Source organism: Pongo pygmaeus, chromosome 6, assembly GCF_028885625.2.
Source record: "Pongo pygmaeus isolate AG05252 chromosome 6, NHGRI_mPonPyg2-v2.0_pri, whole genome shotgun sequence".
NCBI classification, from domain to species: domain Eukaryota; kingdom Metazoa; phylum Chordata; class Mammalia; order Primates; family Hominidae; genus Pongo; species Pongo pygmaeus.
The window spans coordinates 149841806-149867372 of record NC_072379.2 but is presented as its reverse complement, the minus strand read 5'-3'; the positions used below and the strand labels follow the sequence as shown (position 1 = coordinate 149867372).

At 47.3% G+C, this 25567-nt stretch overlaps 2 protein-coding genes across 4 annotated transcripts; one reads left to right on the top strand and one right to left on the bottom strand.

Annotated features, from left to right (window-relative positions):
- Window positions 1-11343: 11343 nt before the first annotated feature.
- Window positions 11344-16078, bottom strand: TMEM176A (transmembrane protein 176A). 2 transcript variants are annotated; one of them, XM_054496460.2, is made up of 7 exons: window positions 15512-16078; window positions 14753-14941; window positions 14165-14275; window positions 13052-13108; window positions 12676-12888; window positions 12036-12146; window positions 11344-11682 (listed from the first exon to the last, which is right to left on the bottom strand). In XM_054496460.2, exons 1-7 carry the CDS (start codon window positions 16076-16078, stop codon window positions 11641-11643), a joined length of 1290 nt encoding a protein of 429 aa, XP_054352435.2. In that variant the 3' UTR covers window positions 11344-11640. The 2 variants fall into 2 exon arrangements, with proteins under 2 accessions (XP_054352435.2, XP_054352436.1); XM_054496461.1 differs by having other exon boundaries at window positions 15652-15721.
- A 6-nt stretch (window positions 16079-16084) lies between these two features.
- Window positions 16085-25156, top strand: TMEM176B (transmembrane protein 176B). 2 transcript variants are annotated; one of them, XM_054496463.2, is made up of 7 exons: window positions 16085-16164; window positions 19906-20114; window positions 22387-22497; window positions 22857-22913; window positions 23142-23369; window positions 24282-24401; window positions 24833-25156. In XM_054496463.2, the coding sequence occupies exons 2-7, from the start codon at window positions 19911-19913 to the stop codon at window positions 24923-24925; spliced, it is 813 nt and encodes a 270-aa protein (XP_054352438.1). In that variant the 5' UTR covers window positions 16085-16164; window positions 19906-19910; the 3' UTR covers window positions 24926-25156. The 2 variants fall into 2 exon arrangements, with proteins under 2 accessions (XP_054352438.1, XP_054352437.1); XM_054496462.2 differs by lacking the exon at window positions 16085-16164 and adding an exon at window positions 16869-16891.
- Window positions 25157-25567: the final 411 nt, after the last annotated feature.

Below are 25567 nucleotides of genomic sequence, written 5' to 3'. Positions count from 1 at the left end.
AAATTTTCATTTTTGTTCTGTTCAACATGTTTTCTAATTCCCTTGAGACTTCTTTGATCCATGAGTGATTTAGAAATATGTTGTTTAATTTTCAAGTGTTTGGAGATTTTCCCATTACTTTTCATTTGTTGATTTATAGTGCATTATGGTTAAGGGAATATACCCTGGGTGATTTTAATTCTTTTAAATTTGTTAAGGTTTGTTTTATGACCGAAGATATGGTCTATCTTGGTGAATGTTCCATGAGCACTTGAAAAGAATGTGTATTCTGATATTGTTGTGGATTGTATTATAAATGTAATGAGATCCAGTTGTTGATGGTGTGGTTCAGCTCTTCTATATCCTTGCTAATTTCTGTCCACTCATTCTATCTATTACTGAGCGAGGAATGTTGTGTCTCCAGCTATAATTGTGGATTTGACAACTTCTCCTTTCAGTTCTATCCACAGTTGTTCCATGCACTTGGAAGCTCTGTTGCTAAGTGCATGCACATTTAGGATGATTCTTTTTGAGGTGAAAATTTATTAATTAGAGTTATGTCTGGCAGCGAGTGCCAGAATATGTACACGAACCCAAGCTTTTTTCACACATCAACATCTAGGCAGGCAGCCCAGGATTAGTATGTTGTGCATAGGTCACGCTCTGTCCTGTTGCTCTTCAATGAATGGATACTATTCCTAAATCACGTCATGGCCCAAGATAGCTTGCTCTAGATCCATGTTTTTTTTTTTTTTTTTTTTTTTTTCTTAGACGGAGTTTCGCTCTTGTTGCCTAAGCTGGAGTGCAATGGTGTGATCTCGGCTCACTGCAACCTCCACCTCCCGAGTTCAAGCGATTCTCCTGCCTCAGCCTCCCTAGTAGCTGGGATTGCAGGCATGAGCCACCATGCCTGGCTAATTTTGTATGTTTTTTTTTTTCTTTTTTTTTTTTTTGAGATGGAGTCTCGCTCTGTCACCCAGGCGGGAGAGCAATGGCGCGATCTTGGCTCACTGCAAGCTCCGCCTCCCGGGTTCACGCCATTCTCTTGCCTCAGCCTCCAGAGTAGCTGGAACTACAGGCGCCCGCCACCACGCCCGGCTAATTTTTTTGTAATTTTTAGTAGAGACGGGGTTTCACCGTATTAGCCAGGATGGTCTCGATCTCCTGACCTCGTGATCCACCTTCCTCCGCCTCCCAAAGTGCTGTGATTACAGGTGTGAGCCACCGTGCTGGTCTGGTCCGTGTTTTAAGTGAAACTCTTCATTCAAAATAGTTTTTTTCCATCAGCTTGGCTGGTAGCTACTGTCCACAGCAGCTAACAGAGGTCTGGACAAAAGAGCAGCAGGACATCCACCTGCATGGGTCCCTTTGGGGAAGCCTTGCCATAGGGGTCAGATTTCAGGCATGGCTTCAATGACATAACCACAGTGTGAAAGTTTAAGAGATTTTAGTACTTGCAGACCCTGGGGGCTACACAGCATGCCTGGAGGTCAGGCAGCACAGGCAGGGACAGAGAGAAAAGGATCCCTTTACTGGGTCCAGGGCATTATTTAAATAGGTTTCCCACAGGGAGTTTTAGTTGGTGGATTTAGAGCAAGCAGGCCTGAGTTCCAGGAGCATGCAGAGGTGGTCACTGCAGCATGTCTGCACAGTCGATAGAGTCAGCAGGGCCAGTGGAACAGGGTGTATCCAGTTGACCCACAGTGAGCTGGTCACCAGGAGGCAGTTGTATAAGGCAGCTATCTGGATTGGCCACACGGGAGAACTGGGATGAAGTATAGAACTGGAAACTGTATCGAGGGTAACTGAGCTCTGCTGCTGGTATGGGAAAGTCCAGTCAATATTGAAAATTAATGCTGAGACAAATAAAATTATAAGCATTCATTATACTGCTGCTATCACACCTGCACTCCAAGCGTCAAAAGAGATCATGGGGGCAAAGGGCATCTCTCCTAACGGATGTTCCCAGGACACACATGCACTATTTCCTCTTAAATCTTATTGCTTAGAATTAAGTCACCAAAGGAGGCTGGGAAATCTAGTCTCCATTCCAAGAAGCTATATGCCCAGTTTTTTTTCCAAGGGACCTATTACAAGAAATAAAGGAAGAAAGAATGAAAATTGGGGAACAACACTAGTCTCTGCCAAAGGCCACTTCATGCACCTTCTGTGGTGTCTGTGTCATCAGTCCCACTGATGATGTATGTAGCTCTGGTTTTCCTCATGCCCATTCTAGAAGTTTGACCAAAGGAGATTATATTCCCATTTGGGGACTCTGTTATACTTCCTTTGAAGTAGGGAGGAGAGAGGATTTGGGGATTGGTGAGTACTTTCTGTTCTCCCCAATTTTTTTTGTTAGTAATCCACATTTATTTGAGTAATTCATATTGTAGGGTGTCCAGTTTTTAGACACTTCTATATTTATATATATCATTTGATCCTCACATTAGCCTTGGGTTTTAGATATAATTAGCCACATTTTACAAATACAAAAACTGTTGCTCAGGAGGTTTTGTAGGTAGGTCAAGGAGCTAGGAACTGGCTGTGCTGAGATTTGTGCTCATGTCTCTGACTGCAAGCTCAGAGCTCTTTCAGAGCACCATGCCAGCTTTATTCCCCCTGTTGTCCTTGGGACAGCTTTGCCAATTGGGGCCATAGTCTGGTTTGACTCCCTGCTTTGTCTAACTATTTATTTGGATTTCGGGGGACATGGAAATTTTCTTTGACATTCTTGATTTTTTTTGTGGTGTTCGGTGAATTTTTTTTTATTACTATACTTTAAGTTCTAGGGTACATGTCAAAATGTGCAGGTTTGTTGCATAGGTATACATGTGCCATGTTGGTTTGCTGCACCAATTAACTCGTCATTTACATTAGGTATTTCTCCTAATGCTATCCCTCCCCCAGCCCCCCACCTCATGACAGGCCGTGGTGTGTGATGTTCCCTGCCCTGTGTCCAAATGTTCTCATTGTTAAATTTCCACCTATGAGTGAGAACATGCGGTGTTTGGTTTTCTGTCCTTGTGGTTTTCTCAGAATGATGGTTTCCAGCTTCATCCATGTGCCTACAAAGGACATGAACTCATCATTTTTTTATGGCTGCATAGTATTCCATGGTGTATATGTGCCACATTTTCTTAATCCAGTCTATCATTGATGGACATTTAGGTTGGTTCCAAGTGTTTGCTATTGTGAATAGTGCTGCAATAAACATACGTGTGCATATGTCCTTATAGTAGCATGATTTATAATCCTTTGGGTATATACCCAGTAATGGGATGGCTAGGTCAAATGGTATTTCTAGTTCTAGATCCTTGAGGAATCGCCACCCTGTCTTCCACAATGGTTGAACTAGTTTACACTCCCACCAACAGTGTAAAAGCGTTCCTATTTCTCCACACCCTCTCCAGCATCTGTTGTTTCCTGACTTTTTAATGATGACCATTCTATCTGGTGTGAGATGGTATCTCACTGTGGTTTTGATTTGCATTTCTCTGATGACCAGTGATGATGAGCATTTTTTCATGTGTCTGTTGGCTGCATAAATGTCTTCTTTTGAGAAGGGTCTGTTCATATCCTTTGCCCACTTTTTGATGGGGTTGTTTGTTTTTTTCATGTAAATTTGTTTAAGTTCTTTAAATATTCTGGATATTAGCCTTTTGTCAGATGGGTAGATTGCAAAATTTTTCTCCCATTCTGTAGGTTGCCTGTTCACTCTGATGGTAGTTTCTTTTGCTGTGCAGAAGTTCTTTTGTTTAATTGGATCCCATTTGTCAATTTTGGCTTTCGTTGCCATTGCTTTTGGTGTTTTAGTCTTGAAGTCCTTGCCCATGCCTATGTCCTGAATGGTATTGCCTAGGTTTTCTTCTAGGGTTTTTATGGTTTTAGGTCTATCATTTAAGTTTTTAATCCATCTTGAATTAATTTTTGTATAAGGTGTAAGGAACGGATCCAGTTTCAGCTTTCTACATATGGCTAGCCAGTTTTCCCAGCACCATTTATTAAATAGAGAATCCTTTCCCCATTTCTTGTTTTTGTCAGGTTTGTCAAGGATCAGATGGTTGTAGATGTGTGGTGTTATTTCTGAGGCCTCTGTTCTGTTCCCTTGGTCTATATCTCTGTTTTGGTACCAGTACCATGCTGTTTTGGTTGCTGTAGCCTTGCAGTATAGTTTGAAGTGAGGTAGCATGATGCCTCCAGCTTTGCTCTTTTTGCTTAGGACTGTCTTGGTTATGTGGGCTCTTTTTTGGTTCCATATGAACTTTAAAGTAGTTTTTTCCAATTCTATGAAGAAAGTCATTGGTAGCTTGATGCGAATGGCATTGAATCTGTAAATTATCTTGGGCAGTATGGCCATTTTCACGATATTGATTCTTCCTATCCATGAGCATGGAATGTTCTTCCAATTGTTTGTGACCTCCTTTATTTTGCTGAGCAGTGGTTCGTAGTTCTCCTTGAAGAGGTCCTTCACGTCCCTTGTAAGTTGCATTCCTAGGTATTTTATTCTTTTTGAAGCAATTGTGAATGGGAGTTCACTCATGATTTGGCTCTCTGTTTTTCTGTTATTTGTGTATAGGAATGCTTGTGATTTTTGCACACTGATTTTGTATCCTGAGACTTTGCTGAAGTTTCTTATCAGCTTAAGGAGATTTTGGGCTGAGACGATGGGGTTTTCTAAATATACAATCATGTCATCTGCAAACAGGGATAATTTGACTTCCTCTTTTCCTAATTGAATACCTTTATTTCTTTCTCTTGCCTGATTGCCCTGGCCAGAATTTCCAACACTATGTTGAATAGGAGTGGCGAGAGAGGGCATCCCTATCTTGTGCTAGTTTTCAAAGGGAATGCTTCCAGTTTTTGCCCATTCAGTATGATATTGGCAGTGGGTTTGTCATAAATAGCTCTTATTATTTTGAGATACATTCCATCAACACCTAGTTTATTGAGAGTCTTTAGCATGAGGGGCTGTTGAATTTTGTTGAAGGCCTTTTCTGCATCTATTGAGATAATCATGAGGTTTTTGTCATTGGTTCTGTTTATGTGATGGATTATGTTTATTGATTTGCATATGTTGAACCAGCCTTGCATCCCAGGGATGAAGCCGACTTGATTGTGGTGGATAAGCTTTGCGATGTGCTGCTGGATTCAGTTTGCCAGTATTTTATTGAGGATTTTTGCATCAATGTTTATCAGGGATATTGGTCTCAAATTCTCTTTTTGTTGTGTCTCTGTCAGGCTTTGGTATCAGGGTGACGCTGGCCTCATAAAATGAGTTAGGGAGGATTCCCTCTTTTTCTATTGATTGGAATAGTTTCAGAAGAAATGGTACCAGCTCCTCTTTGTACCTCTGGTAGAATTCGGCTGTGAATCCTTCTGGCTGTGGACTTTTTTTGGTTGGTAGGCTATTGATTATTGCCTCAATTTCAGAGCCTGTTATTGGTCTATTCAGAGATTCAACTTCTTCCTGGTTTAATCTTGGGAGAGTGTATGTGTCCAGGAATTTATCCATTTCTTCTAGATTTTCTAGTTTATTTGCATAGAGGTATTTATAGTATTCTCTGATGGTAGTTTGTATTTCTGTGGGATCAGTGATGATATCCCCTTTATCATTTTTTATTGCGTCTATTTGATTCTTCTCTCTTTTATTCTTTATTAGTCTTACTAGTTGTCTATCAATTTTGTTGATCTTTTCAAAAAACCAGCTCCTGGATTCATTGATTTTTTGAAGGGTTTTTTTGTGTCTATATCTCCTTCAGTTCTGCTCTGATCTTAGTTATTTCTTGCCTTCTGCTAGCTTTTGAATTCGTTTGCTCTTGCTTCTCTAGTTCTTTTAATTGTGATGTTAGGGTGTCAATTTTATATCTTTCTTGCTTTCTCTTGTGGGCATTTAGTGTTATAAATTTCCCTCTACACACTGCTTTAAATGTGTCCCAGAGATGCTGGTACATTGTGTCTTTGTTCTCTTTGGTTTCAAAGAACATCTTTATTTCAGCCTTCATTTTGTTATTTACCCAGTAGTTTCAGGAGCAGGTTGTTCAGTTTCCATGTAATTGTGTGGTTTTGAGTGAGTTTCTTAATCCTGAGTTCTAATTTGATTGCACTGTGGTCTGAGAGACAGTTGGTTGTGATTTCTGTTCTTTTACATTTGCTGAGGAGTGCTTTACTTCCAACTATGTGGTCAATTTCGGAATAAGTGCGATGTGGTGCTGAGAAGAATGTATATTCTGTTGATTTGGGGTGGAGGGTTCTGTAGATGTCTATTGGGTCTGCTTGGTGCAGAGCTGAGTTCAAGTCCTGGATATCCTTGTTAACCTTCTGTCTTGTTGATCTGTCTAATATTGACAGTAGGGTGTTAAAGTCTCCCATTATTATTGTGTAGGAGTCTAAGTCTCTTTGTAGGTCTCTAAGGACTTGCTTTATGAATCTGGGTGCTCCTGTATCGGGTGCATATATATTTAGGATAGTTAGCTCTTCTTGTTGAGTTGATCCCTTTACCATTATGTAATGGCCTTCTTTGTCTCTCTTGATCTTTGTTGGTTTAAAGTCTGTTTTATCAGAGACTAGGATTGCAACCTCTGCTTTTTTTTTTTTTTTTTTTTTTTTTTTTTTGCTTTCCCTTTGCTTGGTAGATCTTCCTCCATCTCTTTATTTTGAGCCTATGTGTGTCTCTGCATGTGAGATGGGTCTCCTGAATATAGCACACTGATGGGTCTTGACTCTTTATCCAATTTGCCAGTCTGTATCTTTTAATTGGGGCATTAAGCTCATTTACATTTAAGGTTAATATTGTTATGTATGAATTTGATCCTGACATTATGATGTTATCTGGTTATTTTGCCAGTTAGTTGATGCAGTTTCTTCGTAGCATCGATGGTCTTTACAATTTGGCATGTTTTTGCAGTGGCTGGTACTGGTTGTTCCTTTCCGTGTTTCGTGCTTCCTTCAGGAGCTCTTGTAAGGCAGGACTGGTGGTGACAAAATCTCTCAGCATTTGCTTGTCTGTAAAGGATTTTATTTCTCCTTGACTGATAAAGCTTAGTTTGGCAAGATATGAAATTCTGGGTTGAAAATTCTTTTCTTTAAGAATGTTGAATATAGTCCCCCACTCTCTTCTGGCCTGTAGAGTTTCTGCTGAGAGATCCACTGTTAGTCTGATGGGCTTCCCTTTGTGGGTAACCTGACCTTTCTCTTTGGCTGCCCTCAACATTTTTTCCTTCATTTCAACCCTGGTGAATCTGACAGTTATGTGTCTTGGGGGTTGCTCTTCCCAAGGAGTATCTTTGTGGTGTTCTCTGTATTTCCTGAATTTGAATGTTGGCCTGCTTTGCTAGGTTGGGGAAGTTCTCCTGGATAATATCCTGAAGAGTGTTTTCCAATGTGGTTCCATTCTCCCCGTCACTTTCAGGTATGCCAATCAAACGTAGATTTGGTCTTTTCACATAGTCCCATATTTCTTGGAGGCTTTGTTTCTTTTTACTCTTTTCCCTCTAAAGTTCTCTTCTTGCTTTATTTCATTAATTTGATCTTCAATCACTGATACCCTGTCTTCCACTTGATCAAATTGGCTACTGAAGCTTGTGCATGCTTCATGTAGTTCTCATGCCATGGTTTTCAGCTCCGTTATGTCATTTAAGGTCTTCTCTACTCTGTTTATTCTAGTTAGCCATTTGTCTAATCTTTTTTCAAGGTTTTTAGCTTCCTTGCAATGGATTCGAACATCCTCCTTTAGCTCAGAGAAGTTTGTTATTACCGACCTTCTGAAGCCAATCTGTTATCTCGTCAAAGTCATTCTCCATCCAGCTTTGTTCCGTTGCTGGCGAGGAGCTGCGATCCTTTGGAGGAGAAAGGCGCTCTGGTATTTAGAATTTTCAGCTTTTCTGCTCTGGTTTCTCTCCATTTTTGTGGTTTTATCTACCTTTGGTCTTTGATGTTGGTGACCTACAGATGGGGTTCTGGTGTGGATGTCCTTTTTGTTAATGTTGATGATATTCCTTTCTGTTTGTTAGTTTTCCTTCTAACAGTCAGGTCTCTCAGCTGCAGGTCTGTTGGAGTTTGCTGGAGGTCCACTCCAGACCCTGTTTGCCTGGGTATCACCAGCGGAGGCTGCAGAACAGGAAATATTGCAGAACAGCAAATATTGCTGCCTGATCCTTCCTCTGGTAGCTTTGTCCCAGAGGGGCACCTGCCTGTACGAGGTGTCAGTCGGCCCCTACTGGGAGGTGTCTCCCAGTTAGGCCACACAGGGGTCAGGGACCCACTTGAGGAAGCAGTCTGTCAGTTCTCAGAGCTCAAACGCTGTGCTGGGAGAACCACTGCTCTCTTCACAGCTGTCACACAGGAAGGTTTAAGTCTGCAGAAGTTTCTTCTTCGTTCAGCTATGCCCTGCCCCCAGAGGTGGAGTGAACAGAGAAAGCAGGCCTTGCTGAGCTGCGGTGGACTCTTCCCAGTTCAAGCTTCCCCAGCTGCTTTGTTTACCTACTCAAGCCTCAGCAATGGCGGATGTCCCTCCCCCTGCCAGGCTGCTGCCTCGCAGGTTGATCTCAGACTGCTGTGCTAGCAGTGAGCAAGGCTCTGTGGGCTTGGGAACCTCCAAGCCAGGCATGGGATATAGTCTCCTGCTGTGCTGTTTGCTAAGACTGTTGGAAAAGCACAGTATTTAGGCAGGAATGTCCTGTTTTTCCAGGCATAGTCTGTCATGGCTTCCCTTGGCTAGGAAAGGAAAATCCCCCGACCCCTTGCGCTTCCCTGGTGAGGCAATGCCTTGCCCTGCTTCGGCTCGCCCTCTGTGGGCTGCACCCACTGTCCAACCAGTCCCAATGAGATGAGGCAGGTACCTCAGTTGGAAATGAGAAATCACCCGTCTTCTGCAATGATCACGCTGGGAACTGCAGACCGGAGCTGTTCCTATTTGGCTATCTTGGAACACACCAACATTCTTGATTTTTTGATCTTCTGTATCAAGTTGAGAATTGGCCAATCACATACTAAGAAAACTCTGGTGAGATTTTGATTTGGATTGCACTGAATTTATGCATCAATTTGGAGGGAGATGCCATCTTTACAAAATGGAGTCCTCTCATCCATGAACATAGTATATGTCTTTTTTATTTAATTTAGGTATTCATTAATGTTTTTCAATAAAGTTTTATGATTTTCTTTACCGGTCTTGAGTATCTAGATTTATTTCTAAGTATCTTATAGTTTTGTTGCTACTGTAAATTAAAAAAAAATTTTCCTTAAAAAAAGCCAGCAAGGCATTTATTTTTTGTCATATAGAGCTGTTCAAAGGTAAGTACCCAGAATTGGTTGGGCATATTCAATTAATGTTGTTGAGGGTCCAGCCTCCTTAGTCTTTCGTATCATTTCCAACCTGTGACTATTACCCACTTAGCCACAAGATGGCTCCTCCAGTGCCAGGTATGGGGTCCTGATTCCTGGGAGAAGGGGAGGAAGCAGGGGGCAGAAAGTAGGGAAACCAACCAATTCTTTCTGTTCCCAGTGAATTCTCTCGACTTCTCATTGGCTGAGAGTGTGGGTCATTGCAATCCTCAGTTGCAAGGAAGGCTGGTAGTAGTGACTTAAAAACAAAACAAAACTGGATTTCTGTTAGTAAGGAAGAGAGAATGATGATTGGATTGACTGTGAGAGGCCTCTTTGTCTATGGCAATGCTCTTGAATACAGCCATACTAATTTGGTTGTTATGTCTTTTTTCCCCATCCTTTTACTGTCTTTCTGTATCTTTGCTTTAGTTGTGTTTTGTGTAACTAGCATGTGGATGAGTTTTATAAAAATACAGTCTGTCTATCTGGTTCAAATGGACTATTTTATCCATTTATATTTATTGCAGTTACTCATAAACTTAATTTATAATCATCATCTTTTTTTTTTGCTTTGTATTTATTTGTCTCACTTTAAAAAATATAGTCATGCAGATCATTTAAGGGCTTAGTTGAAGGTAAATTTCTCCAGCAGAATTTGCATTTGTTTCTGACAGGTGTCAGGGGTCACTACCATCTTGAGAACCTTTAAATTATTTTCTCAGCGTTTGGGGGTTTATCCAAGGAGTGGGAATTCCATCCATAAGTCCATGTTAGGGCTTGCTTGTATTCATGAATCTTCATCTGACTCCTTTCACCAAGAGTTTACTTGTCATCTCCCTTGATGGAATGGATTTTTTCCCAATTGTTCTCTGAAACTGAAGATTTATACTGGGTCCTTCACTGTAATTCTCCAGCTTAAGTGGCTCTAGGCTTCATTTACTGTCTTTCACATAGTTATTAAGTGTAGTTTTGGGTTGCAAGAGGTTGGCAGATGCCCTTAGGGCAGTGTGCAAGAAAGACTTAACACAGAGGGTCGCCCTTTACAAGGTTTTGCTACCCTTGGCTGTCTTCTAGGAATTGGGCTTCTGGAATGTTCCTTGGCTGATAAGGTGGTTTTGTATGCCTGCATACTAAATTCCAGTCTATCAGCTTGCCTAGACTGTACAATGTGATTTCAGGTGGACACCTGCTTTTCCTCTGGGAGTCTGGAATTGCAGTAGCTGTGCAGGTGGAGGGAGTGCCTATGTGGCCAGCTCTCAATAAAAACCCTGGTCTTTGAGTCTTCGGTGGGTTTCCCTGGGCAGAAACGCTGCTGGGTTACTGTGTGGCCTCTCACTGTGGGAAGATATAGGAAGCCTGTGCCGGATTCTTCCAGAGTCCACCTAATGTGTTCTTTCCCCACCTTGTGTATCCTTTTACTATAATATAACTTAGCCATTAATACAACTACATGCTGAGCCCTGTGGGTCCTTCAAGTGGAACACTGAGTATGTGGGTGGTTGTGGGACTGACACAGGCAGATACTGGCTTCCACTCTCTGAATTCTTGCCCCTACTTCTACTATAGGCTTTGATGGCCTCCATCTTTTTCTTGGTTCATAGTCATGAATTTAAAAATACATGATTCATATTTTATCAAGAAGTTTTAGGATTTTTTATGGGACAATTTGTAAGGGTTTCTATTTTGCCATATTGTTGGATGTCCTTTCTATATTGTTGGATGTCCTATCGGTGTTATGTTGTCTACTTAATTTTTTCAAACAGTCACAATAAAAAAAAATCTAATTCTTAAATTGCCAAGCATTCACCTTCTTAAATGTTAGTGGTAGGGAGTGGGCTCAGAGTCTCAGCCTCGTTCATCCTTTATTCCTAGGCCTTTGAACCTACAGCCACAGGATCAGCCTCAAAGAGGTTCTAGCTCCAGGGCCAGCAACTCTAGCCTGAGGCAGGAGGTTGGGGAGCTGTGGGAGGTTTGCCATTGGCTCCTTCTCCACTTCCTCCTCCAGCCAAGAGAAATTCCCTGGAATAACTAAGCGAGAACCTGGGAACAATAACATGAGAGTTTATTATCACATGACTACTCAGGAGGGGACATGAAGCGGAGCAGGATGGGGAAGGGGTGTAAAGAATGGGCAAGTGCTGCTGGAGCACGGCTGTCATGGGGGGCATGATAACTGGGGCATGGGGGTTATGGGGCAGGATAACTGGGGTCATGGGGGGCAGGATAACTGGGGCTGTTGAAGAGTCTCTTTTCCTCAGTCTGGTTCTTCTTCCAGCAGTCAGATGCAGGGACGCCCGGTGAAGAAGCACCAGGCACTAATAATCAGGAGAGGCATGGCTAGATTCCACTCACTTCCAACATCTCCTTCTGGTTTCTTTTCTAAGGGAAGAGGAAAGGCAAGACAATCGTGAGTGGGAGAGAAAGGGCGGAGTCTCTCCTCCAGGGCAGCTTAGCTCTGGAGCTACCAGAATCAGCAGCATGGTACCTAATGCAAAGGCATAGCGTGGATATGGACTTCCCTGGATTCCTGGGCTCTTTGACTTGGGGGCCACTTGGTTGGGGATAGGGGCTTTCTGGGCTGGGCCAACACTGGGTAGAAAGACAGGCATGATAATAGGTGGTACTTGGGTCATGGGCCCCTTTCTCCTCCCCAAACTGTCCACTGTCCATTCCTGTCTCCTTTGAGCAGTTCCACTGCCCCAAACACACAGGCACACACTTTAGGGACTCACCCCTTTGGTTGGGAACCTTCTCCAGCAGTACAGCCACAGAGGGGCCAGAGATGCCAGAAGCAGCAGAATCCAGACACCCAAGAGCATGGCCTGAAGGGTAATGAACAAGGCCTGGGGACAGAGGACCAAGGCCATAAGCACCAGGATGACAACTGCCTTCCTGCTCTGTCCCCATGCTCCTTATTGACCTGGGAAAATCTTTACCCCTTTATCTCCAAGTTTGTGGCTTCTGGAGGGGAAGTCAATGCATTCAGTGTGCAGAATGCAGCTGGAAACTCCTCACATTGGGCCTGTGTCCTCATTTGTACAGTGACAGGTTTGGGCTATGATTTGATTCCCTGATAACCTCCAAGACTTCAGAGGATCAAGGGAAAATATGCACTTAACACCTTTGCAGCACTGTGCACACTTGCTATATTGGTTCATTTATTATTATTTTAATGCTTGTATTTCCCACTAGTCTGTAACACTCTACAGGAGCCATTTCTATTTTGTCTGATGCTTTGTCTTTGGTGACAATACTCAAGCTTGGTGCAGAATAGGTAACACCTACTTCTGGTGGAGAACCTGACTCTTGCCCCCGGCCTGGCCTGGCCATCCCTGCCCCATCTGCTGCTGCCCCTTCCCCTTGGCCACCTACCTTCAGCATGTCCATGAAGGAGGTACACAGGTGTAGCCTTCTGACTTCTTCTGGACTCTGAGTGGGGGCTGGGGTGTTCCAGTTACTCGAGCTGGAGATGTGGCAGGCACTGTTGTAATAAAAGTAGCCGTATCGGAAATCTTCATTCCAAAGTTTGAGGGCAGCAATGGCTGTGGAGAAAGCTGCCAGCGCTAGCAGAGTCCTCAGCAGGGCCTGGGGAGGGACGAGGCAGAGAGAAATCTTCATGTTTCAGTCTCTCTCAGAGTCCAGTCGGGGGAAAAAAGGGCAAGGCCCAGAGAAGCCTGCAACAGGGCAGGAGATCGGGGTGACCTCCAGCCTGAACCTGGTCCCCTCCCACACCCTTCCCTGAACTTACCCAGTATGTACCACCCCGTTTCTCATAAATGAAGGCAGCAGTTCCAGCCAGCACAGCCTGGGGAGAGATTGAGCCAGGAGCAGGCTTAGCACAGGAAATGCAAGTCCTCTCCCACGAGAGAGCCTCCATGCAGGCCCTTCCCCAGCACACAGCTTGGGCCGGAGGTTTCATGCTAAGCTTTATTATCCATGGTAAGATAATTGCTGAGAGGGTGGAACCTGGATCCAACTCCTGAGGCTGCAAAAGGCCCTGCTTTAGTGACAACTAAGAGCTTGTGGTCAAGCCAGGTGTGAGCCCCTCTTCCCTTCTAAACCTTCCTTTTTAAACAACACCAAGTGCTTTATGAAAGTTCCATGGATAAAAGTCATGGGGTGCTGGAGAAGATCTTGATGAAGGGTGAGTCTATACAGAGTGGGCACTGTTAGGTCTAGAAGCCTGTCCTAACAGTGCCCAATGATTCACTCAGCTGGGCTTGAAGAACAGGGAATCTAGTATATCCCAATGGACAGGTGGACCTGAATCCTGTTTGGCTAATTCTGTAACTAAGCTGGGTATTTTGCCACAGGCTGAGTGAAGGTAATTACTCTCGGCTTCTGTCAGTAAATATGAGTGTTTTAGTGTTATTCTGAGGGTGTAGGTACCATGACCAGCCTACCCAGCTCCTGTGCAAACTGCACACACCCATCTATCGACAACAATTCCTGGGTTCCCATTGTGTGCAGGGCCTGTGGAGGACAATGGGAATAACCACGGGGTGATGCTTCCTGGGGGAATCACATACTATCTGGAACGCTCTGCCTCCCCCATCTCAACGCAAGTATCTGGAGATGAGCAGGTCCTTAGATCCTTGGTTGACATTAACTGTTGAAGGCAGGGAGAGGCGGCCAGCCTGGTGGGAGCAGCACTGGGCAGGGTATGGGAGAGCAGACTGTGAATAGGACATGTCACCGCTGCCCTCAGCTGTTTGCTCATCTGAACAGGCAGGGAATGGGCCTAGATAATCAGATCTCTTCGACTGCCAGCATTCTGTGGCACCATGTTGGTGGAAGGCAATCAGGAGAGCAATGCCCCACCCCTCTCACAGGCAGTCAAGCACTGTCCTGCTCTACTCACCACAGCCCCTGTCCAGATGGCAGCTCCCGAGGTGACCAGGAGGGTGTAGTCGCAGATGTAGAAAAATCCTCCCAGGACTGCACTCAAGATCCCCAGCACGATCTGCATCACCTGAAAGACAAAGGACCCAAGATCCCGGCTCCTAGGTGGACCTGCCACTGCAGGGATTAACCGCTAAAACCCCAAAAAGAGAGGGAGAGGTAGAGAGAGAGAAAGAAAGAAGAGAAGAGAAGAGAAAGGAGAAGGAAGAGGAGGAGGAAGAGAAAGAAGAAGAGGGAGGAGGAGGAGAAAAGAGAAGGGAAAGGAAGGAGAGGAGAGCCGGCCCATCCTGAGTTTGGCCCAGAGGAAAGGATGGACTCAGGGCTCCACTGATTGGGACTCTGCATGGTCAATGGCTCCTCCACACCCCTTCAGCCCAGAGCCTCCCCTCCCCAGGCTCTTACTGAGAAGGCCAGAGAATCACATCACTAAGTAAGAAGACATAACTGGCTCGGTGTCCTGTTCAGAGGGAGGCTGGCAGAGAGTTCTGCTGCGGCCGGAGGTGGGGAGTCCCTCCCGCCGCCCCACGAGGCAGGCCGTCACACTCACCCATGAGGCCACCAGCAGCCGGCTGCCGCCCCTGGACTGGGTGGCCCGGGGCCGCAGCGCAGAGCAGCAGGTCAGCAGGAGCTTGGCCAGGGCAGACTCCTGGTGGATGTGCACATCGATGTGGGTGCGCTGTGGGGCCTCCGGGGCCATCTCATCACTGTCGGCTGTTCCCATTGTCAGGGACACAGTCTATGAGGAAGGGAGCACCGGAGAGGAAGGGCTGTCAGAAGATTTTCGCAGATTTCATTGGAGTTGGGGAGGTCAGGGGCCAGTGGTGGCTCAAAGTCACCCAATGAATGGCTGTCCTGGTCACAGGGCCGCACCCCGGGCCCCCTCACGAGGGGAATGTGTGTAGCAGAGGGGGCTGCTGACCATGCTGGAGCTGCGGCGACTACTGAGCCTGCGGGAACCTCCCCTTTCGCCCAAGATCTGCTCTGTCCGCCTCATCCTCCTCCCAGGGCCGTGGCGTCTGGGTCAAGCAGCGCCCCACACCCCGACCCCTCACCCCCTCCTCCCAGGCTCTTTCTGCGGCCTCCCCTCCACAGTCCGCAGGCTCTGGGACAGGACCGAGTCCTTGGCTGCCTGTGGAGCTCCTGTGGCAGCAGCTGCGCCCCGGCTGCGCTCCGGATACCCTCCATCCCCGCCACCGCCGACCTCCCGCTCCACCGACTGCTGCTCACGCCCGACGGGTTCACGCCGCCCCTGCCCCGTGAAGGACCGCGCTGCGGTGCGGAGGGAGGTCAAAAGCCGGGGCCGCACCTGGCTTCCTCCGCAGTCCCCTTCCTGCAGTCTCATCCCTGGGTGGGGGTCCCTCCTACGCTCCTCCAACTGTGCGGAGGCAGCTCGGGGCGCGTGCGGAAGGAGGCCCGGGGGCCGCCGGGAGTGGGGCGCCGCCTCACCTGCGCTCCTCGGGACCTGCGAGCGGGCGGCGGGAGGGCTGGGGCGCCGGCTGGAGAAGTGGATTGAGAGTTGGAGGGGGAGGCGGGGAGGGGAGGCAGGGGTGGAGGCGGGGTTGGGGATGAACTTCAGCCCCTCGGGTTCCTGGCAGGCTGCAGGGCCTGGGGTCCGTCTGGGGTTCTCCTGCTGCGCGAGGGTCACTGGGCTCTGGGGAGCTGAGAAGGTGCGCGGGCGGACGGCCCTGGGAAAGCCCGTGGGGTCGCCCGGCCAGGGCCGGCGTGCAAGTGTGCGCGAGTGGGAGCGCAGGGGCTCGGTCTTCTCCCGCCCGGTCCGCTCCTCTGGGCGGAACCCCCCTGCCGGGCCCCCGGGCCGCAGCTGGTTTCGGGAAACCTCGCAGCCTGGGCGGGGCCGCAGCCCCCACCCGTGCATCTGCCGTCTCCGCCCTCCCGTCGCTCCTCTGCTCGGGGTCAGCTCCTGTCCGCTCTGCTCGGCCGCTGGCTCCCGGAGGACGGCAGGTGAGGCAGGGCCTCCGTGGCCCGGGAGACCCTCTTGCCGCAGAACCCTCTGTCACGAGGAGTCCCCAGGGCCATGCCCCCACCCTGTCCTGTCCACAGGACGTCTTTCTTCCTCCATCCTGGTTTCCAGGAGGACTCGCGTAGGAGGGAGGGACAGCTGGGTGCAGGTGTTTCTCCCCAGAAAGACGGCTGGAGAGCGGGAGGAGAGGCCTGGGCCTGGCGCGTGCCGTCCACCTTCCGCCGCCTGCACGCGTGGACCCTGGCTGGAGCCCTACGGTGGGGTGGCTCCTGGGACGGGGCCAGGGCGCTGCGGGGCTGCCGACGCTTTCCCCAGCCCCGGGGCACGGGAGGAGCTAGACAGAGGAAAGTGTTCGGGGCAGCCGGGAAGAGCCCACCATCTACCAGGCGTTGGGCGGCCCGCAGGGGAATCTCCGTGGTGCCCGCCTGGTTCAGATCCGACTCTTCAAGGCGGGGCCGAGGCAGATCTAGGGGTTGGCGTGGGGCGGGGGAAGCGGTGGTCCTGGGGGCCAGGAGGTAGCTGGAACCTGAGGTGCCTTCAGGGCGAGGCCTGGGCCCTCGAGGGAAGGTCTGGCTGGAATCTGGGGCTGGGCTTCCTTTTGTGGGAAGCAGTCTGAAGCTCCTTTGTGCGTGTGCGGAATTGTCTAACTCCTGTCCTTTCTAACCCCAAGGAGGCCAGGAGGGTGAAAGAGTGAAACTGCTTTGAAAAGTAGGTAGAGTACGAATGGGAGGTGTTATTAGAATTGTTAATAATATTTGATTTAAACTGTGATACTTAGCCAGGATGTCCATTAGAATTGCCTCTGTAGGATTTATTTTAGAGCCAGGCAAGCTGATTCTAAAGTGCACGTGAAGAAGTAATCTAGCAGAAATGGCCATGACAATTCTGAAAGAAAAACCACACGAGGGGATCATGAAACAGCCCAATTAGCATTAAGCTCCGTGTTAAAATTGTGGTAATGATGCCTAGCCCATGAGACATGCCAATGGGCAGAATATAAGGACTAGAATAGGTCTACATTCCTAGGGGAACTTCATTTCTGCTCAGGAGAGAATTTTAAATCACTGAGAAAAAGAGGATGTATTTTCCACAAATGGAACGTATCTTTCAGAAGTTAAACATCTGAATGACAGCAACAGAACTTGGATCCGTGTCTCCCAACGGCCAAGGCTGGTCACCCAGCTCCCAAATTCCAGATGGTCAACATTTAAAAGTGAAAACTGAAAGCATAAAGGCACTTAGAAGAAAATATTGAAGATTATTTTATAATCTTGAAATGGGGAAGTCGTTTAAAAGTATAAGAGCTAGACACCATAAATAGAATGAAATAGAATATGGATTGTATGAAAATACAAGCAAGGTCAAAAAATAAACTTCAAATTGTACAGAAACATTTGAAACTCATATCACAAATGGTAATTTTGTGAATAGATAAAGAACTTCCATAGAAAAAAGCAAAACAAAACAAAACGAAACAAGGACATAGGATGTGAACGGAGAGCTCACAAAAGAGGAAATAAAAATGGCCCTTAACATATGAAAAGACAATCAACCTCACTCATAATAAGAGAACTATGGGCCAGGCGTGGTGGCTGACACCTGTAATTGCAGCACTTTGGGAGGTTGAGGTGGGAGGATTGCTTGAGTACAGGAGTTTGAGACCACCCTGGGCAACAAAGCAATACCCCATCTCTCTCTCTAAAAAAAGAGAACTGGCCGGGCGCGGTGGCTCACGCCCGTAATCTCAGCACTTTGAGAGGCCAAGGCGGGTGGATCATGAGGTCAGGAGATCGAGACTATCCTGGCTAACAGGGTGAAACCCCGTCTCTACTAAAAATATAAAAAATTAGCTGGGCTTGATGGCGGGCGCCTGTAGTCCCAGTTACTCGGGAGGCTGAGGCAGGAGAATGGCGTGAACCCGGGAGGTGGAGCTGGCAGTGAGCCGAGATCGCGCCACTGCACTCTAGCCTGGGCGACAGAGCGAGACTCCGTCTCAAAAAATAAATAAACAAATAAATACATAATAAAAATAAATAAATAAAATAAAAGAGAACCATGGATTAAAAATATATGGAAATCGTTACAGAAAGCAGGTCAGTGGTTGCTCATGGCCAGTGGTTGGGGGTATTTCCTGGGGAGGGGCTTTAGGGAATGTATTGCTGTGTAGGAATGTCCTTTATCTTGATTGTAGCTGTAATTGCACAAATGTATAAATTTGTCAAAACTCGTTGAGATATACATTTAAAATGGGACATTTTATTACATAAAATTGATTAAAATCAATGCATTTTTCCCCATATAAAAGGAAAAAGATGAAAGAGTTTGCCTCCTGCATGTGAATTGCTACCAACTCCATGGAGGGTAACTGACGATATCTACTAAAATTGCAAATGCACATTCCTGTTGCCTTGCCAATTCCACATTGTCTGTAATGGAAAAGGATTGGAAATAACCTAAATGTCTGCCAATAGGGAACCGCTTAAATGAATTATGAGGAATTCATACTCTCAAAATATATGCAGTTACACAAATGAGTGAAGAAGCTTTTGTGAAAGTTGTCAGAATCATAATCGAGTCACTTGAGTGAAAAAAAAATCTGAAAATGGAAAGCCCACAAGGCAGGGTTCTCATGTGTAAATAACCTGGTAACAAAAGTCATCACAAAGGACTCTGTAAAATGACAACCTTACACAAAAAATACTTCTGTGAGGACATCCACCAGCAACTGCCTGTCTAACCCTGGACTGGTATCACCCTTGTTATTGATCCTTGTAGCCAAGGATGATCATCTCAAAGAGATTATGTAAGTCTCCCCATTTTTCCTGTAAAAACCTTTGTCTTCCTTTACCTCACTGAATGTGCACGTGATTTACTGTGGTAAGCATATTCTCATTGCAATGCCCTATTCCAAAATAAATCTCATTTTCTTTTGGAGAGCCTCTCTGTGTTATTTAGGTTGACACTTTTTATGGACTCATGTAGGATTATTCTAAAAACATATGATCATGTGATCACAGCATCATGCAAATCAGTGGGTATAGTATGCTGCTGTTTGTGGGAAAAGGGGGGAGAAATACTTTTTCACACTTTCGTATGCGAAAATGTCACGGTAGGATTTATAAGAAACAGATAATATTACTTTCCATCTGCAAGGCAAATAGGTGGTTGAGGGAAAAAGATGAGAGATAAGGTTTTAAAGGTATATATACCCTTTTGTATCTCTTAACTTTTTTATGTGTAAAATCACTAAGGTCACAGTGACATTGATATCTGCACTGGGAAGACCCTTTGGATCTTGACAAAGACACTTTTTTTGTTTGTTTGTTTGTTTTTGTGTTTTTTTGAGATGGAGTCTCACTCTGTTGCGCAGGCTGGAGTGCAGTGGCAAGATCTCAGCTCACTGCCACCTCAGCCTCCCGGGTTGAAGTGATTCTCCTGTCTCAGCCTCCTGAGTAGCTGGGACTACAGGTGCGCACCACCGTGCGAATTTTTGTATTTTTGGTAGAGAAGGGGTTTTGCCACATTGGCCAGGCTGGTCTTGAACTCCTGACCTCAGGTAATCCACCCGCCTCAGCCTCCCAAAGCGCTGGGATTACAGGCGTGAGCCATTGTGCCCAACTGGGATCTTGACAAAGACACTATTTCTCTCCTTTCACCTGTGCTGTGTATTTTTCCCTCACCTAGTTCCCAGACCTCACTTCTATATGTCTTCTCCCTGGCAGGCAGGATGACCCAAAACACGGTGATTGTGAATGGAGTTGCTATGGACTCTAGGCCATCCCAGCCCACCCACATCAACGTCCACATCCACCAGGAGTCAGCTTTGACCCAACTGCTGAAAGCTGGAGGTTCTCTGAAGAAGTTTCTTTTTCACCCTGGGGACACTGTGCCTTCCACAGCCAGGATTGGTTATGAGCAGCTGGCTCTAGGGGTAAGACTGGGCTGGTGTGGGGTTGGGGGGCACGTTAACGAGGTGATGAGGTCAATTAAAATATAGAGTCAGATCTTCAAAATTAAAACGTTTTATTTGGGAGGAGAGAATTGCAATTTGGGGCATACACACAGACCAGGTGGTCTCCAGTACATCTTTAGAACAAAGAGAAGATTAGAGGCTTATAAAAAGGAGAAATGTTACATATTGCCCTTCATGAAAGATCACAGGTTTTGGGGAGCTGGTGAGCTCTGATGGGTGAGCGATGGTGTGGGTAAAACTAATCCTAGAGTTGTAGCAAGGTCAGAAGCTGTAGATAAAGCTGGTTTCAGGTTGCAGCAGGCAGCTTCAGCAGCCTGATTTGTAGAGAATTACATTTTGGGAGCAACATTTTGTGCCCCTAGTGCTTTTTGCCCCTGGCCTCTCGACTCTGTTTTAGTTGAGTGTGACAAGAATGACCCCATTTGTAGGCTCAGCTTTCACAATGGAAACTCTCCTTCTTCAATAGGATGCAAAAGAGAAAAGTGGGTTGAATTCCCATGAGAGGCACATGAGAAATCACTATTTATATCTCATCTTGTGTAGGAAAAAGTTGTAAGTATCCCCACAGAAATTTGGATGAAAAGGAAGAATCGACCTCCTCTTTGGCGCAGAGGAGTCGGTCCCAGCCAGAGGTAGGGCAACAGGAAGAAGAGTCTAGAGGCTGTTAATTCAGTTTCATTGACCCCACATGGACTGAAAGCCTACAGGTGCAAGGCAATGTGTTCAGCACTTCAGGCCAAGCTACAGAGAGAATCCCTGGGCTATGTCTAAAAGTACTCAGTGACCATCAGAAGGAACAGCAGCTACACTAATGACTGGAACTAAAGGTAGACCAGGTGAGGGAGAAGCACATCTGACATCCTTGAGGGCAGGAGAACCCTGAATGGAGAAGGAATAGGTATAGACAAAGGTGGAAGATGGACAAAAAAGAATTCCAGGTTAAAGAATGGCAGGAGCAAAGGCAAAGAGGCCAGAAGGCATAGGGCAAGTTCTATAATGGTTAAGAGTAAAGGGAATGGGCTTCAGGAATGGGTGATTTGGGGCCATATTGCTGAGAACCTTGAAAGACCAGGTGAGGAGTCCGTCCTGAATCAGCTTTGACAGTGAGAAGGCTGTCGATGGATTCTGAGCAGGAACCTGCCTCAGAGTCAGGAGGCATCCAGGTGAGAAGGATCAAGGGTCTGCACTCACATAATCATAGCAGGAATGGTGAGGAGACAAAGGAGTCCCTGTCCTTCGCAGACCTCCATGGCATGGGAGTGAAGAGGTTTGTGGCATAAGGAAAGAGAGGCATCCACAGCATGCAGAGGGTTGAAGTGTGGGTGACCAGGAGATCAGAGCCCTGAAAGTCAGGAGGAGCAGACATTCGAGGTGTGTGTGTGTGTGTGTGTGTGTGTGGTAGTAGGGGATTTGGATGTGACAAATCCGAGATGCCGGTAGGATGTGGAGGTGGTGACAGTTGGATTTTCCAGGAAGAAGAGGAATTCTCTTCTGAGTTGGAGTTGGGTGTGTGAACGGCTTATTGGGGTATGACACCTATGAAATGAAAAGAGGGGGAGCAGGACTGGGCAGGAGGAACCATCAGGCTGCAATGCAGACTCTGCCAGGCCAGTGGGGAGCTCCCAGGCAAAGGTTGCCCACCGCAGGAGTTCCACACTGGGTGGAGATGGCCCTCGAGCCACTGTCTTGCTTAATCATTGGCTGGTGGCCCTCCTCAGTGTGTGTCTTCAGCTTGAAAAATTAGGGTGACCCTGAAGGAGCTGACAACTGCAGGCTGTCAGCAATCAAACAAGCCCTTTCTTGAAGGGGGTCTTAGCGGCACATCTTTGTGTCTGCCACAGAGCCCTCAAGAGTGTGTGTTTGGATCTGAAGAGAAAGGATAGGCCAGAAGCTCAGGTCAGGCTGGGGGTTTGGATGGGACAATGGGACCTCTGAAGGAGAATGGGGGGAAAAAGTGTGAATCTTCAGGTGGGATGAGAAAGTGTTGAAGTTGGGAAAAATTGATGAAGGATAAATAGCCAAGCCTAGAGAAGGGTGAGGGGAGACCCAGGCCGGTGCTGCTTCATGGATTTTAAGGGGATGGAACCTTCCAGAATCAGAGCTGCAGAGAGGTCAAGGCAGAGGAAAAGGAGAGGAGAGCCACCTAGGTAGGAGCCAGGCAGCTGCTCCCAGGGCAGCCGGGGCACGTGGGCTCACGGGAAGGGGTCTGGTTTCTCCTCCTGTCTTGCAGGTGACTCAGATATTGCTGGGGGTTTTGAGTTGTGCTCTTGGAGTGTGTCTCAGCTTGGGGCCCTGGACTGTGCTGCGTGCCTCAGGCTGTGCCTTCTGGGCGGGGTCTGTGGTGAGTAAGGAACAGGCTGTGAGCCTGGAGGGAGGCAAGTGGTGATGGGCAAGAAGGCGCTTATGGATCTCGGTTGGGGCTTTGGGGAAGCGACCAAAGTCTCTGGGGCCAAATGGCCTTTGGCCATGAGGAGGCTGCTCTGGGGTATAGCTGAAACCCTGTCACTTCCATTTTTCTCTTGAAGACAGATGGGAGGGGTGGGGCAGGTATAGGTGGAATCCTGTCTGTGTGTCAGAGTTCTTTGTCTGTCCCTGGGATCCTGCTTCACATTGGCTATTCTGGGAACTGCTGGTGGGAGGGTGATGATAGACCAATTCAGAAGAGTAAACTGGATGTCTTTTTCTGGTGTCTCTTTTCAGGCAATCGCAGCAGGAGCTGGGGCCATTGTCCATGAGAAGTACCCGGGCAAACTTGCTGTGAGTCTTGGACACCCTTTCTCCACCTTGTTCACTGACCCCCTCCTGAATTCTGCTCCATTATCTGTCTTCTACCCTTTGGTTGTCAATATCTTGGGGTCTTTCTTGGAGGGGAGGAGAGGGTTTCCTGGACAGGGGCTGGGGAGGAGGAGATGGGTTTGAGGCGGGGACCTCATGACTCTTCCACCGATTGAAGGAGCCTGTGTCTTGACCCTCTTTCTCTTCCAGGGATATGTATCCAGCCTGCTCACCCTGGCAGGCTTTGCTACAGTTATGGCTGCTGTTGTCCTCTGTGTGAATAGCTTCATCTGGCAAACCGAACCCTTTTTATACATCGACACTGTGTGTGATCGCTCAGACCCTGTCATCCCTACCACTGGGTACGGATGGATGTGGCGAAGTGAAGAGATCCAACGGCAGAAGGAGGAGTGTAGAGCTTACATGCAGATGCTGAGGGTGAGCAGGAAGAGTCCAGTCTTCGGGGACCCATCACAGCTCTTTGTTCCCAGGGAGCTGGGGGCCCTGGAGGACAGAGATGTAGGCTTTTTGAGCTTGGACCTCATGCTGGGTTTTTCATTCAGGAGGTTTTAATGTAAGCTACAGACATTTCTCAGACCTCATGACAAGAAGATTCTCTGAATCAAGGAGGATGAGGAACAAAGAGGAGACATTTCAGAGAGGAGATAGCGGGCCACCCTTCTGGCTTTTCTGGTGTGTTGGTATCCCAGTTTTCCATTACTGAATTAAAAACCACACCAAAATGTAGTGGCTTAAAATTACAACTTATTATTTGTCATGGTGCTGTGAGTTGGCTGGATTCAGATGAGCCATCCTCACTCACGGGTTTTCTCATGCAGTTACAGTCAGATGGGGGTGAAGTTATCCAAGTGCTCGCCGAGGCTGGAAGTCTGAGATGATGCAGTTGCATGCTCCGGAGCTCAGCGGGGCCTGTCAGCAAGAGCCGGCAATGGCTTCTCCACTTGGCTTGGGCTTCTCATAGCACAGAAACTGGATTCCAGTGGGGAGTACCCTAGTTGCAAGCATTTCAGGAGACAGAAAGTAGAAGCTGCCAGACCAGCTAAGGGCTTCCCTGTCACTGTATAGTGTCACTTTGACTGTGGCCAAAGCAGTCCTAGGCCCTTCCAGATTCCATGGGTTGAAGGAATAGTCTCCACTTCTTGACAGGGAGTGATAAGGTCACTCTGCAGACAAGCCAGTGGGATGGAAGCTGTGGCTGGAAACACAGTCAGCTGTGGTGGGAGCAGCAAGCTGGATAGAGTCAGTGCCTGGGTGGGTGGAGAGGGTGGTGATATGGGCAGCATTGGAGTAGCTGACACCTGACTACCTTTGTTCTTCCCTTTTCTCCAGAAGTTGTTCACAGCAATCCGTGCCCTGTTCCTGGCTGTCTGTGTCTTGAAGGTCATTGTGTCCTTGGCTTCCTTGGGAGTAGGTCTTCGAAACTTGTGTGGCCAGAGCTCCCAGCCCCTGGTGAGTTGTCGGGGAGGGGCCGCTGGGCAGTGTGAGTCTGGGTGGTGAGTGTGTGGGACAGGTAGGAGTGCGGGGCCAGGGGCATCCGAACCTGAGTCTGGGCCTGGTGCCCCTCAGCTTCTTTCCATATGCAGCTCTCCCCTTTGCTGTCTGGGGAATGTGGCCATCACCACGGTCCTGGGCCAACTCTCGCCACCCTGTGCCTCTCTGCGCCCTCCCCTGCTCTGATCTCCCCACTCTCCCCTCTGCCCTCTCCCAGGTGTTCGTCTGACTCCCCTTCTTCTGCCACCTTGTTTTTTTTTTGCCTGATCTGCGTTTCCTGTCACCTTTTCCTTTCCCTCCTCCTTTCCTCTTTCTGCTTTCTGAGTTCTATGATGCTAACTCTGCCTTCATCCTTTTCCCCTAAGGGTTTCTTTTTCTTTTTTTTCCAGAACGAGGAAGGATCAGAGAAGAGGCTACTGGGGGAGAATTCAGTGCCCCCTTCGCCCTCTAGGGAGCAGACCTCCACTGCCATTGTCCTGTGAGCCGCCAAAGACCCCACGGGGTGCCCGCATGTCCCTGTCTAGGGCAGCCCAGGGCCCCCACTCCTGGCTCCTCACACTTGCCTCCACTATGGCCGCTGTCCAGACCCTACTCATTTCTTCTCCCCACATCGGCACCTGCTGTTCCCACTCCGGGGTTCTCAAGTCCGTGAACAAATATGGTTGGATTTTCCACAATGCTGATTAAACATAATAAACAATCCAGAAAAGCAATTTTGCCCAGAAAGATATGGTTTCCCTTTGTTTATACACCTCGTGCGCCGTGAAAGGCCTTTCTTTGTGTCGCTATGTATGAGATTAAATGGGAGCTGATTTATCCCATTGAAACACTGTCCCAAGAAGATTAAATTTAATTATGTTCTGCTCTACATCCAGGTGGCAAAACCCCTTTTTATGATTTTCTTCAATTCAGTGTAAAGTGTAAGTCTAGTGGGCCTAGAATCTTCTCACCTGCTGAGACTGTCTAGGCTCCTACAACCTCGGCCTGCCTGTAGACTTAAGAGAACTGTGTGGAGCATGGAACGAGATTTTTGCCCCCTCCCTGTCTTCCTTCCTGTCTCTTTTTTCGTTTTGCAGTAATTAGTGTTGCTTCTGTCTCTTTTCCTCTCTCCACACACACATAAA

What these genes read in the sequence shown, in the direction of transcription:
- TMEM176B (XM_054496463.2), top strand. Translation starts at nt 19,911, where the DNA reads ATGACCCAAAACACGGTGATTGTGAATGGAGTTGCTATGGACTCTAGG. An exon ending in ATGAGCAGCTGGCTCTAGGG is followed by an intron (nt 20,115 to 22,386) that starts GTAAGACTGGGC and finishes CCTGTCTTGCAG; the next exon opens with GTGACTCAGATATTGCTGGG. An exon ending in GCCAGAGCTCCCAGCCCCTG is followed by an intron (nt 24,402 to 24,832) that starts GTGAGTTGTCGG and finishes TTTTTTTTCCAG; the next exon opens with AACGAGGAAGGATCAGAGAA.
- TMEM176A (XM_054496460.2), bottom strand. Translation starts at nt 16,078, where the DNA reads ATGCACGGGTGGGGGCTGCGGCCCCGCCCAGGCTGCGAGGTTTCCCGA. An exon ending in CCTTCATGGACATGCTGAAG is followed by an intron (nt 12,147 to 12,675) that starts GTAGGTGGCCAA and finishes CTCTGTCCCCAG; the next exon opens with GCCTTGTTCATTACCCTTCA. An exon ending in GAAGGTTCCCAACCAAAGGG is followed by an intron (nt 11,683 to 12,035) that starts GTGAGTCCCTAA and finishes CTCTTCCCTTAG; the next exon opens with AAAAGAAACCAGAAGGAGAT.